General features: G+C 39.0%; 1 protein-coding gene across 7 annotated transcripts in view; it reads right to left on the bottom strand.

Moving 5' to 3' along the window:
• Positions 1-13,011, bottom strand: part of ANO5 (anoctamin 5) — a 99,798-nt gene extending 86,787 nt beyond the window's left edge. For 4 of the 7 annotated variants that reach the window (XM_036861223.1, XM_036861224.1, XM_036861228.1 and 1 more), the window contains exons 1-2: positions 12,525-13,011; positions 1,934-1,977 (exon numbers count right to left, since the gene is read on the bottom strand). In XM_036861223.1, the coding sequence (XP_036717118.1) occupies positions 1,934-1,977; positions 12,525-12,996 (516 nt within the window). In that variant the 5' untranslated portion in view covers positions 12,997-13,011. The remainder of the gene's footprint in view (positions 1-1,933; positions 1,978-12,524) is intronic. The other 3 variants (XM_036861225.1, XM_036861226.1, XM_036861230.1) reach the window with 1 other exon arrangement.
• Between the last annotated feature and the right edge of the window lie 866 nt (positions 13,012-13,877).

The following is a 13,877-nucleotide window of genomic DNA, read 5'->3' as shown; positions in this document are numbered from 1 at the left end:
CCCTAGAAAAAAAAAATATAGGTGGTAATCTCCTTGACATCAGTCTTAGAGATAATTTTTGGATCTGACTCCAAAAGCAAATGCAATTAAAGCAAAAATAAACAAGTAGGATTACAACAAACTAAAAAGTTTCTGTATATCAAAGGAAATCATTAACAAAATGAAAAGGCAACCTACTGAATGTGAGAAAATATTTGCAAATCATATAACTAATAAGAGGTTAATATACAAAATATATAAAGAACTCATACAACTCAACAGCAAAAAAATAAATAATCCAATTTAAAAAATATGAGCAGAGGATCTGAATAAACATTTTTCCAAAGAAATACAGATGGCAAACAGGCACATGAAAAGACGTTCGGCATCGTTAATCATCAGAGAAATGCAAATCAAAACCACAATGAGATATGACCTCACACTTGTCAGAATGGCTATCATCAGAAAGACAAGAAAAAACAAGTGTTGGCAAGGATGTGGAGAAAAGGGAACCCCTGTCCACTGCTGGTGGGAATATAAATTGGTACAGATACTATGGGAAAGAGTATGGAGATTCTTCAAAAAATTAAAAACAGAACTACCACAGGATCTGGCAATTCCACTTTTGGTTATTTATCCAAAGAATATGAAAACACTAATTTGAAAAGATACATGCACCCATATGTTCACTGCAGCATTATTTACAATAGCCAAAATATGGAAACAACCTTAAGTATACATGAATGGATGATTAATAAATAAGATGTATATATATATATATATATATATATATATATATATATATATATATATATATATATGCAATGGAATACTTCTTAGTCTTAAAAAAAGAATAAAATCTTGCCAATTTCTACATCAATGGACCTTGAGGGTATTACACTAAGTGAAATAAGTCAGACAGAGAAAGACAAAAGACTATGATTTCACTTATTGTGGAGTCTAAAAAACAAAACAAATGAACAAATAGAACAAAACTTACAGATGCAGAGAACAGACTGGCGGTTGCCAGAGGAGAGGTGGCTGGAGGTAGGCAAAATGGGTGAAAGGTGTCAAGAGGTACAAACTTTCAGTTACAAATAAGTCATGGGGATGTAATTTATAGCACAGTGACTATAGTCAGTAGTACCGTATTGTATATTTGAAAGTTGCTAAGAGAATAAATATTAAAAGCTATCATCACAAGGGACTTCCCTGGCGGTCCAGTGGTTAAGACTTCACCTTCCAATGCAGGGGGTGCGGGTTCGATCCCTGGGGGGAAGCTAAGATCCCACATGCCTCAGGGCCAAAAAACCAAAACATAAAACAGAAGCAATATTGCAACAAATTCAATAAAGACTTTATAAAAAAAATAGGAGCCTTCACTGAAGCTGTTTAAAAAAAAAAAGCTGTCATCACAAGAAAAAAAAATCTGTGACTCTGTATGATGACGGATGGTAATTAGACTTACTGTGGTGATATTTCACAGTGTATGCAGGTATGAATCATTATGTTGTATACTTGAAATTAATATATTATATGTCAATTATACCTCAGTAAAAATGCACTAATCACATACTACTAATAACTTTAACAAAAAAAGCTATCAAATATTATACCTGCATTATAGTCAAGCAAAGTATTAAGCCAAGTACTATTCTCTTGCATATCAAGTCTCAGCATTTCTGAGTTTATATCACAGAAAGCCTCAAAACAAGTCCAAACTTATGGTTGCTCCCTTATAACATCCAGAAAGATTCAATATTAAATCTGCATGAAACATGGAACTTGCTTTACTTACTTAAAAATGAATAGGTTGGAGGACAAAACATTAAGAATGTAGTATGAGTAAATAACTGGAGTACAAAGACCTAAGTGTTCATATGAAGTACATTTCTAACCTTGGCTCAATTTTTTGTTCTGACTTATAGGAGGCTAACACATATATTTAACTTACCTCACTTACTTCAAAAAAACGTTCTTCACTACCGGCTCTTCTCTCTAAATTAAAGAACAACAACAACAAAATCATGTTAAAACGGCCAATCAATCACAGTATGTTAAAAGTCTGCAGAAGGAGAAAACAGGAATTCAAAATTTAAACAAAAGAAGTCCAAAGAAAATAATGTTGGAAGAAAACACCCAAGATCTTCCTGGAGCTAAGTTGTTCAAAACAAACTCAAAATAATTCAGCACCAAAAACTGTCTATAATATAGAGGAAAATCATCAAATACTAATGTGTAGATTGTAATCTCACCCACTAAGAAATAAACTTAACTCTGATGAATACAGTTGTAATTCCATAGCCACACAACTGCTGAGAGGAAAACATTCAGTAGGGATGTCCATCCTTATCTCTTAGCTCTCACCATGTGAGATTTATTATTCTATCAGTGTGTTTTCCTGGAACTGAACCACACTAGTTACAAGTAAAGTACTAACAGAGGACTACCAGTTTTAAATAGGCCAAATTACTTTCCTGACACAGATGTCTTCATGATAGTTATGTGCTGAGTCATTTGGACTGAAATACATCTTCAAATAAGTTTCTGACGGTAAAAACTGTTAAATATAGAATTCTGATTCTTATTCTCTTGGGACTCCAATTTGCAAAACACTGAGAAATATTTTACAAGTCAAAAACTTGGGGGAGAAAATCACAATGGGAATGGAATAAAATATTGCTACCACTTAAGAGTCATCCACAGTAACTGTAATTTTAGGCAGTGTTAGTATATATTCTGAAAATACAGAAAATATAAACCTACCATTTGTATAGTTTTTTTTTCTTTCCCAATTTTGTTCATTGTGATAAAATACACATAATATAAAATTTACCATATTAACCATTAACAAGCAAACAGTTCAACAGTATTAAATTCATTCATAATATTGAGCAACCATCACCAACATCCATCTCAGAACTCTTCTCATCTTGTAAAACTGAAACACTATACCCATTACCAACTCCTCCTTCTCCCCTTTCCCAGCCCCAGGCAACCACCATTCTACTTTCTGTCTCTATGATTTTGACTACTCTAAGTACCACATATAAGTGGAATCATGTAGTATTTTTCATTGTGTGAGTGGTTTATTTCACATAGCATGTCCTCAAGTTTCATCAATGCTGTAGCATATGTCAGAATTTCCTGCCTTTTAAGGCTGAATAATATTCCATTGTATATGTATGCCACATTTTGCTTACCCATTCATCCACTGATGGACACTTCTGTTGCTTCCACATTTTAGCTGCTGTGAATAATGCTGCTATCTACATGGGTGTACAAATATCTCCAAGATCCTTCTTTCAATTCTTTTGGGTATATACACAAGGTGGAATTGCTAGATCATATGGTAATTCTTTTTTTAATTTTTTAAGGAACCACCACACTGTACCATTTTACATTTCCCTAGAGTGCACCAGGTCTCCAATTACTCCACATCCTCTCCAACTTTTGTGTTTTTTTTTTTTTTTTATGATAGTAGGCATCCTAATGGATTTGAGGTGGTACCTCTTTGTAGTTTTGATTTGCATTCCCCTAATGATTACGATGTTGAGTATCTTTTCACGTTCTTCTTGGCCATTTTTATATCTTCTTTATAGAAATGCCTATTCAAGTCCTTTGCCCATTTTTAAATCAGGTTGTTTGGTTTTTTATCGTTGAGTTTTAGGAGTTCTCTAACTGGACCAGATATATGATTTGCTCATATTTTATCCCATTCTGTGGTTTGCCTTTTTACTTTACTTGCAGTGTCTTTTGAGGCACAATTTTTTTTCATATTTGTGAGGTCAATTTGTCTATTTTTCTTTTCTTGCCTGTGCCTTTGGTGTCATATCCAAGAAACCACTGTCAAATCCAATGTCATGAAACCTTTGTCCTATGTTTTCTTTTAAGAGTTTTATAGTTTTATGTCTTACATTTAGGTCTTTTTGATCCATTCTGAGTTAATTTTTGTGTATGGTGTTACGTAAGGACCCAACTTCACTTTTTTGCACATGGATATCTGAATTTCCCAGCACCATTTATTGAAAAGATTGACCTTTCCCCATTGAATGGCCTTGGCATCCTTGTAAAAAATAATTTGACCATACACATGTAAGAGTTTATTTCTGGGCTCTCCATTCTAGTCTATTGGTCTATATATCTGTCTTTATGCCAGTACCATACTATTTTGATAACTTTAGCTTTGTAGTTAATTTTGAAATCAGTGAGTCATCCAGCTTTGTTCTTCTTTTTCAAGACCAATTGGCTATTTGGGGTCCCTTAAGAGTCCATATGAATTTTAGGATGGATTTTCCTATTTCTACAAAAAACATAATTAAAATTGATAGGGATAGCACTGAATCTATAAATCACTTTGGTGGTATTGACATCTCAACAATATTAAGTCTTCTAATCCATGAACAAGAGATGTGTTTGCATGTATTCATGACTTCTAAAATTTCTCTCAGCAATGTTTTGTAGTCTTATTTGTACAAGTCATCACATTCTTGGTTAATTTATTCTTAAGTATCTAATTCTTTTTGATACTAATGTAAAAAAATTTTCTTAATTTCCTTTTGAGATTGTTCATTGTTTATATACAAAAATGCAACTGATTTTTGTGTGTTGACTTCATATTATGATACTTTATAAATGTTGACTGCATTTATAGTTCTAACAGGTTTTTTATGGGATTTTTAGGGTTTGCTACATAAAAGATCATATCATCTGTGAACAGAGGCAATTTTAATTCTTCCTTTCCAATTTGGATGTCTTTTATTCCTTTTTCTTGCCTAACTGTTCTGGGTAGAACTTCCAGTACTATGTTGACTAGAAGTGGAAAAGTGGATATCCTTGGTAAATACCAATAAACTTAACTCACATACACAAAAGCTCTTTGAAGTTCCTAATGATTGTTAAGAGTATAAAGGGGTTCTGAGATCAAAAAGTTTAAAAATGCTATCTTAGGTATAAACTCAGTAGAAATACATGCACTATGGGAACGTACAAGAATGTTCATAACAGTATTATTGGGGTTAACTAGAAAACCAACATCACCTCAAATATCCAGAAATAGTAAAATGGATCAATACAATGTGGTATAATCATACCATGTTTTATAGTTACCAACAAAAGTGAATTAATTTTAATTACATGCAAAAACATAGATAAATCTCCCAAAAATAGTTCAGCAAAAAAGGCAGAAATATTTAGTAATATTTCAGTTATATAAAGTTAGCTATGCAAAACCAAAGTATGTTACTTAGGGATGAACAGGTAAGGGTAGATGTTGGGATACAATTCTCCTTGGGTCTTTCAGGTTTCTGCACATCTTGCAAATGAGACATGGACTGCCCTTTGTTCTGGATTATCTTTTCAAGGATCTTTGTTGAGATAGAGATAGAGACTCCTTCAGGAGCAAAGGACACGTTCGCTTACAGTCTTGGAAGACTGGATCAGTGTCTCCCTCCAGAGCAAAGGGAAGGCAAATTACTGACCAATAAAAAAGACTCAAGTTCCCTAAGCTCAGATTGCTCTCCTGTACTGCAAACCACCCACCGAATGTGCAGGCCCTCTCTGCATTGATCTGCGGCAACTTGGGCTCAGGAAACTGGAACACGCTGCTACTCATCCTATTGTTAATGCTGTGAATAGTAAACTGTCCTTTGTCTCTGATCCAGGTGTCTCATATCTTCTACCAGTAACCATGAAATTGTAACAGGCTACTTGGTTAACTTCCATGTGTGGTAAAATCTCAGACTTTTCACAGCTCTTGACATTGATCGTCAGTATAATGTTGATAATGACAGTGGTGATAATGGCTAACATGTATTGATTCTCCGTTGTTAAGAGATTTACAGTACAGTAGAGGAGACAGACCAAAAATTGTGATAAATGCTATAAAAGAGACAAAAAGAGCAAAGAGAGAGGGAGAGAGAAACAGGGGGAGGTGCAAATTAGACATGAGAAACTCAGAAAATCTCTCTGAGGGAGTAATGTTTATACTGAGATGTGAAAGTTGAGAGGATACAAGTCACATAAGAACACATAAAGGCTGTAAGACAGGAACAGTTTTAGGTGTTGAAAGAAACGAAGGTCAAGCTAGAGATGAATAGGTAAATGGCAGAGAGGCCTGAGAAGATGTTGGACAGGCATGGAGTGGGAGACAGTTTGTGGAGGACCTCGTATGCCTGTATTTTTTCGTAAGAGAAATAGTAAGCCCCAAAAAGCTTTTAAATAGAATTTACATTTAAATTTTATGAAAAGCACTAGTTGCTGACTGGAGAATGGGATAAAAGAAAGTAAGAATGGAGAAAGGAAACAAATTATGAGGCTGCTGCAATGAATCACAAGAGATGATGGCGGTCTGGCCTGGAGTTGGAACAGTGCAAATGAAGGCACATAAATGGATTTTAGATATTTGAGTAAAAATTGGAAACAAACTGCTATCAAATTTCAGATGTGCAGGTGGAGAGACAAAGAAGAGTAAAGACTCCTAGGCTTGAGCAATTCGAGATTTCATTTAATGAAACGGGGAAGATTATTAATGGTGGGCAATTAACACAGCAGATGCTGTTGGCTCCCCACAAATATCCTTTCTCTTCCTTGTTCTTTACTAACAAAATACTAATTATATGGTACAGCAAAGAGCTCTAGCAAAAAAAGAACAAAAAACAAAAAACGAAAAAACACATTTCCTAGCCTCCTTGCAACTTACGAATATGACATAAATTCAGTTACCAAATATCACATAAATGGCATTAATGTCTATCTCCTAAGATATGTGCAAGCATTAAATGAAAAAAATGCGTGTAAATTGCTTCATGCAGTCATTGGCACAGAAGTGATCAATGAATATTAGTTATTCTTGTTGATATTGCTACTATTATTAGGATATATTCTATTCTTTTATTAATTTTCAGAACTGTTTTAAATTCTTTGGGATGAGTTTTAGAGTGTCAGAATAAAGATGAAAGAATATCTTTTGTATTCAGGTCTTTTTGTTGCAAGATCTATTAAAAAGTTAATAGCTAGCATAAGCAAAGCTTGAAAACTAACAAACTATAGCTATAGCCACATCACAACTTTTCTAAGTACAGGTTTTCTCATCTAAAAGATTAAAAATATAAGTAAAAATTATTTGAAAAATATAAAATATTATGCAGTACCATCATCTAAGGGTTTTACCCATGAATACTGTCTAGATGTACAGCTCAAAATTCCATAATGTCTTGACCACCTCTCATTGGACTTTCCAATAAAAAGGAAACCAATCTAGCAAACTCTTTTTTTTTTCTTAATTTTTAATTTGTTTATTTATTTATTTATGGCTGTGTTGGGTCTTCGTTTCTGTGCGAGGGTTTTCTCTAGTTGCGGCAAGTGGGGGCTACTCTTCATCGCGGTGCGCGGGCCTCTCACTATCGCAGCCTTTCGTTGTGGAGCACAGGCTCCAGACGCGCAGGCTCAGTAGTTGTGGCTCACGGACCCAGCTGCTCCGCGCCATGTGGGATCTTCCCAGACCAGGGCTCGAACCCGTGTCCCCTGCATTGGCAGGCAGATTCTCAACCACCGCGCCACCAGGGAAGCCCCTAGCAAACTCTTATAATAAGTTGATAAAGAACAGGATTCTAAGAAATACATGCTTTGTCTCTCAACGTATTATACTTGCACACTGACGTAAGGAGGCTTTTATTTTCTTGAGGGCAAAAACAGTCACTATTGTGCATAGAACTAAATATAGTTCCAAGCACAGAGCAAACAAATGCACACCTTAAGCTACAGTTATATTTTATAATTCTGTATTTTAGAAAAGAAAGTAGAAAAACTGGAAGCATTAACCCCTCCTTCCTCTAATTATTTTTGCTGCATTTAACGTAAAACACCTAGTTAAAAAATATTTTCAAACTGCTATCAGAACTTGATGCAATGCGTTTATTTGAGAATGTGGAAAGGGGTCAATACAGTTCCTCCAGATTATCTCCTGTCCCTACTAGTTCTCTCTTATGCTTTCGCCTTTCAACTTGCTGCTTCCTCGCCCTGGATCTAACAAGATTATCTTTTTTGGCTAATTCTTGCTTATTTTTCACTTTATATCGGTTTTGACATCCTCCTTTCAAGCCTTGCCTGAAACCTCCTCATCTGCCCCACAATTAGCCTCTTCCCTGCCCCCATACCACCCTGAACTTAAGCCTTTTGTGGGTACCTAGCCCAGTTATACCTCCCTCCACAAGACTGCAAGCTCTCTGAGAGCCAGGTAGAGCGCACTTTGTAAACCGTATCCCTTTCTGAAAAGCAGAAAGATGAAAGAAGATAGATGTATTTCCTCACACACCATGCTCCCTCTCACACATAGTGCTAACTCACTCTCACTCACTCTCTCTCACACACACAATCAGATGTTCACACATGCCATAGACCCAGATACACTTTCACACTCACTCAGAGAGTATAAAGTTGAAGAAACTGTGCATAATCTCCCAACCTGTCAAAACAGAGGTCTATCTGAAGAGGCAAGATTTGAAGCCAACAACTCTAGATCAGCTTCTCATTATTCCTGCAACTTCCTCTAAAGTCAATAGAATTGACTGTACTTTTCCTGTGGGCTAGAAACCAGAACTACGAAGGGTTTAATATCAATCACTTTGGAGAATCATAAAATATGAGCTAAAATTTAAGCCAGCCCAAAGACAGCTTGGAGTTTTCACTGAAAGCACCTTACTAAGAATACACACTGCAGCAAACCCAGAACCCAAAAATAGCCCTTGCACTTACCAAATGGTCTTCTCAGTTTACACTTCTTCCAGCGGCATAAAATAACATATATGCAATCAAATATTCATATTACTAAAGGATAGGTGGTTTGGTTAAATACAATGCTTGATGTAGTTGTAAAGACGCAAGCAACTTTACATTCAATTTTAAAACTGCCCTTTCCAATGTTAAACCCTTAAACTTTCTTTTCCAATGCTGAATGTGTCATAAATCAGCCAAAGAAAGAATATTTCAAATCAGAACTTCCTTACAATGTCAACCAGTCAATAGTTCAATTTCAGCAACATTGATATTTTACTAGCAATGTTTCTTTACATAACTATTTAAATGGTCTATTACACATTGCCCTTATAATTTCATTTTAAAAATTATTAGATTGTGGGAAAACAGCTAATTGGAGATCACTGATTGCTTAAATGTTCAACTGTTAAGAAAATAAACTGAGAAAATATAACAAGTCCTAGAAACATCCGTTATGTCTGAAAGACACAATGTTAACATTCTCTCTCCGGGAAGAAATTTTATCACATGTAAATCAATTGTTTAACTTTCTCATATTTACTCTTCAAAGGTGATTTAGGAAATACATAATACACAGATCCAGACTTACCTATATTGGGGAATTTACTCTAAGAAATCCATTTGTATTTTAAAACACAGGAATAAAAGTAGCTCTTAAAAATTCATGCTGTGGAACCCAGCATTGTTCAGCCTTCTGAAACCAACACTTTTGTTTTCATAACTGTGTCATTAAACTCCAGAAAGAAACATATATTTAGAACTGGGTTTCCAAAATTCCACGTGACTGCCAATGTTAAAAAATACACCCTCATTGCAATGCACTTTTCATATAACCCTAGAAGTAACAGAAATCCTAATAATGGGCAATAAAACCAACTCAGCAAATTAATCAACATATTGAAAGACATTTAGAAAAATAAGAGTCATCTGAGTGGGCTGGACCACCCTGCTCCTTAGGCTCTGCTCTTAACCAATGCCACTGTCTTCTGCTATTTGGATTCTGGATCTATGAACAAAACAGGTTATAGGAATTTGGGCAGGGTGCATTCGTGAGACCCAGCCATCAAATACATGTATTCCACATTAATATCCTTTTCTCCTACCTCCACCCAAATCAGAGGCAAAGCTTCTATCACAACAAGAGGAAATATAAATCAATTACAAAAGTCTTTGCCAAGAAAAGGGGAACTGAAATTACTTCAGGAAAAGTTCTAAAACCTTCCTGGGATGGACTGAAGCTTCAGTATGACCTCAAGCTGAAGTAACACTGATTTACGTATAAATTCTAGTAAGCAAAATCATCCTGAGGCTAAATTAGATCTTCTAACATCTGAGAGAGAGTAATGGTCAATCTCTGTAGTGCCATATTGATATATTTTTTCCTTCATTATATGTATAAAGTTACATACTCCACATTTTTTCCCTCCACTCTTCCTTCAATGAAGAATATATTTCTCATAGCTTTACTTCAGAAGGACTGATTATAAGTAAATACTGAATGCTTCAAATGAAAAAAAAAATCTATTAAGAGCTTCAGATTACTGAAATTACAATAGGAAACAATTCTCTGCAAAGGAGGAAACCACTGAATAAGTACAGAATAGGACTTCTAATTTTATTTGTCTAAAAGACATTTGACTTCTTTTGCACACTGAACATCAATCATTTTCCCTAACAAGTTTACTGCATTATTTAGCAGAGCCGTTAGTCTAAAGTTTTCAATAGTTGTATTTCCCTCTATCTTTAAATTATTTTTTGTTTAAAAAAAGGGGAGTTGCTTCAAGTGACACCATCAAGAACATGGAAAGAGAACCCACCAAATGGAAGAAAATATTTGCAAGCCATATACACTGAATATATAAAGAACACTTACAACACAATAATTAAAAGGCAAATAACTCAATTTTTTAAATGGGCAAAGAATCTGAAGACATTTCTCCAGTGAAGATATATGAATGGTCAATAAGCATTGAAAAAGGTACTTAACACATTTAGTCACTGAAAAAAAGTAAGTCAAAACCACGTTGAGATAGCATTTCACAACCACTAGGGTTGCTATAAATAAAAAAGACAGACGATAACAAATGTTAGTGAAGATGTGGAGAAATTGGAACTGTTTTATATTACTGGTGAAAATATGAAAAATGACGCAGACGCTTGGAAAACAGTTTGGCAGTTTCTCAAAATGTTTTATATAGAGCTACCATATGATTCAGCAATTCCACTCCTAGGTGTATACCCAAGAAAGATAGAAACATATTTTCATACAAAAATCTTGCAATAAATCTTCATAGCAGCATTATTCACAGTAGCCAAGAAAGTGGAAATAATCCAAATGTGCACCAATGGAAAATTATTTGGCAATAAAAAGGAATAATGAACTGATACAAGTTACAACATGGATGAACTTCAAAAACACTATGCTAAGAGAAAGAAGCCAGTTACAAAGACCACATATTGTATGAGTCTGTTTACATGAAGTGTCCAGAATAGCGAAATCAAGAGAGACAGTAAATAGACTAGATGCTGCCTAGAGCTGAGGGTAGGGGAGGTGGGGTGGGGAGGAGGAATGACTACTAAGAGGTTTCTATTTGGGGTGATGAGAATGTTCTAAAATTAGATTATGGTGACCACAAAATTGTAAATATACCAAAATTTGAATTGTATGTTTTAAATGGCTGACTTTCACTGTATGTAAATGAAGTATATCTCAAGCTGTTAAGAAAGGGGAGGAGGAGGATGCAATAATGCACTTTATTTCTTGGTGTCTTTGAAGACTAAATAGTATGACTTCTTAGATCATTTATCACTTAAAAAAAAACTGTTTCCATGTTTAGATCTAACACTAAACAAGACATGAAAGTAGAGTGTCATTGAGAGAACTGAGTATCATTGAGGGCCATGGAGATAGACCCAGAAAAATACATGCATTTTCAGGAAAATGCGTGTACTAAAATAGACCCACAGAATACAGGTCCGGGGTGGCCACACGGGAGTTTCCAGGAGTTGGCCTTCTCTCTATTCCGTCCTGTCCCAGAGGGCTTGGTATTTCCCTGGACCCACACCTGCTTAGCTTCTGGCCGGTTCCTGGGGCCTCAGGCATGGCTCAGGAAGAAAGTCCAAGTATCATGGGTACTGGGAGACGGGAAACCCCGAAGCAAACAATGGGCAAACATTTTTCAACGGAACTAAAGATTCAATGAAAGCTTGTAAAACAGCATCCTCCCCAAGTGCATAAGAATCTCAAACTGATGGACCTTAGGGTTCGGTCTGCCCTTCCATAATTAACGATCATCTCAAAGCTTGAGCAGTAGTCGGCGAATAGAAAGGGGCAGCAAGACTCGAGAGCCAGCTCCCCACACAGGGAACTGCTGTCATGCGCCCTAAGCTTAGGCTCTCTCGGTGGGAGACTCCTTCTTTCCTCTGCCTGGGTTCAGAGGCCCGAGCACCTCAGTTCACTCGCCCGGCGTGCTCGCCTCGCCTCCCTGCACTGTGCGACCGCTCCGCGGCGTCCAGAGGAGCAAGGAGGGCGGTCTCGGAACCGCTCGGAACAGGTGCTGGCCTCGCGGGAGCAGCCCGAAAAAATCCCCGGCCCGGGCAGGGAGTGTTCGCCTGCAGTCCCCGTCTCGCGCAGGGCACGCCGCTACGCGAACATCCCCGGGATCCCGGCCGCAGGGCCGCCAACGTCCCCCGGGGTCCCCGCGCCTAGAGTGGCGCGGTCCACTCACGGAGCCCGACCCTCCCCTCCGCGCCACCCCGCCGGCTCCTACCTTCCTCCTGCACCATTTCCAGGACATCCGGGTCGCCCATCTTCGCCAGCTCGTTGATGACACTGCTGGAGGGGCAGCAGACTGCCGACCGCCGCGACTGGAGGCGAGATCTGGCCTGGAGACTGAATCTGATCGTGGGCCGCCGCACTTGCGCCGGGATCAAGAGATCCTCTTTATAAACCTCATTCTCCTCGGGTTCCACCAGCGTCGGGGGCTTCAGGCAGCTGGGCTTCTTCTCCAGCGGGTACTTCCACTCGACCTGGCCCTTGACCCTCGGCTTCACCGCCCTCTCCCTGTAGCGCTCCTGGGACCTCTCCCAGTACGTTTCCCGCAACGTGCCGGGCTGCTGGTCTCCCGGCTTCCACGAGCCCTGTCTCCTCTGGCTCTCTGGCGGCGCTTCTTTTGAGTCCGCCTGGGCGCTCTCTCCCCGCCTCTCTCTACTCCTCCCCAAGTCCTCCACGGGGGCCTCCATCTCCCCGCCCCCCGGTCCGCCGGGCTCCAGGCCACCCCGCCCCTCTTCGCTCCCGCCCTCTGACTCACTCGGCCCCGGCTCCGCCGCCTCCTGTCCCTCTTTGGGGCCCGCTGTCTCCCGGGCCCCTCGGCCGGGCAGCTCCCTTCTCAACAGGCCTTGTTGGTCCCATCCCACCGGGTTGGCCCTCGTCCCGGGCTCCTGGTTCTCCCGGTTCTCCCAGGCTGCCGCCTCCCCTCTCTCTGAACTATCCTCCGATGCCAGCCGACGGGCCAGCTGCGTCCTCAGCCAGTTGGCCTGGTCCTCTTCCATCTGCCCAGCCCTCCGCCTAGCATGGGCGGCACTCGAAGAGAACCCCTTCCCAGTTGAGGAGTTATTTTTTGTCGGGTGAGAAAAAGCCCTCCTTCCTTAAGGCGACCCCACCCCCTTAAGGCCCGCGTGTGGCCAGGTCTCCAAGGTTCTAGCAGCCCCCTCCCTCCCGAGTCCTGCGGGTGGGTATTAACTTCGCAGCTGGCAGGGTCCGCTTCCGGGACGCAAACGCGATTTCTAATACGGTTGGTGGGAAGTCAAACATGTTTGTCGTGAATTCGAATTCAGCCTCTGCCCCTTAAAAGTTGTGGTCAAGTTTCTGTAAGCCTAACAGTAGCCACCTAGGGGACTTTTGAGGGTCACATTATACAGTGCGGGCATAATGTGTTAAAAATTTAGCTGCTATCAAGACTAACCCATTTTCCATTGAGCCCTGCTCCACCTCAAAGTGTGTCTTAGTGCCTTGAGAACTTCAGCCTCAAGCAGAGCGAATGGTCACACTCTTCACAGGCTCCTCTGAATTGGTTCTAGGTTTCTGAGACCTTATCAACTGCCACCTCCCCAATAATTGGGAG

Source organism: Balaenoptera musculus, chromosome 8 (genome assembly GCF_009873245.2).
Source record: "Balaenoptera musculus isolate JJ_BM4_2016_0621 chromosome 8, mBalMus1.pri.v3, whole genome shotgun sequence".
Lineage (NCBI taxonomy): Eukaryota > Metazoa > Chordata > Mammalia > Artiodactyla > Balaenopteridae > Balaenoptera > Balaenoptera musculus.
Note: the sequence above shows the minus strand (reverse complement) of the source record. Positions and strands in the feature narration are given on the sequence as shown.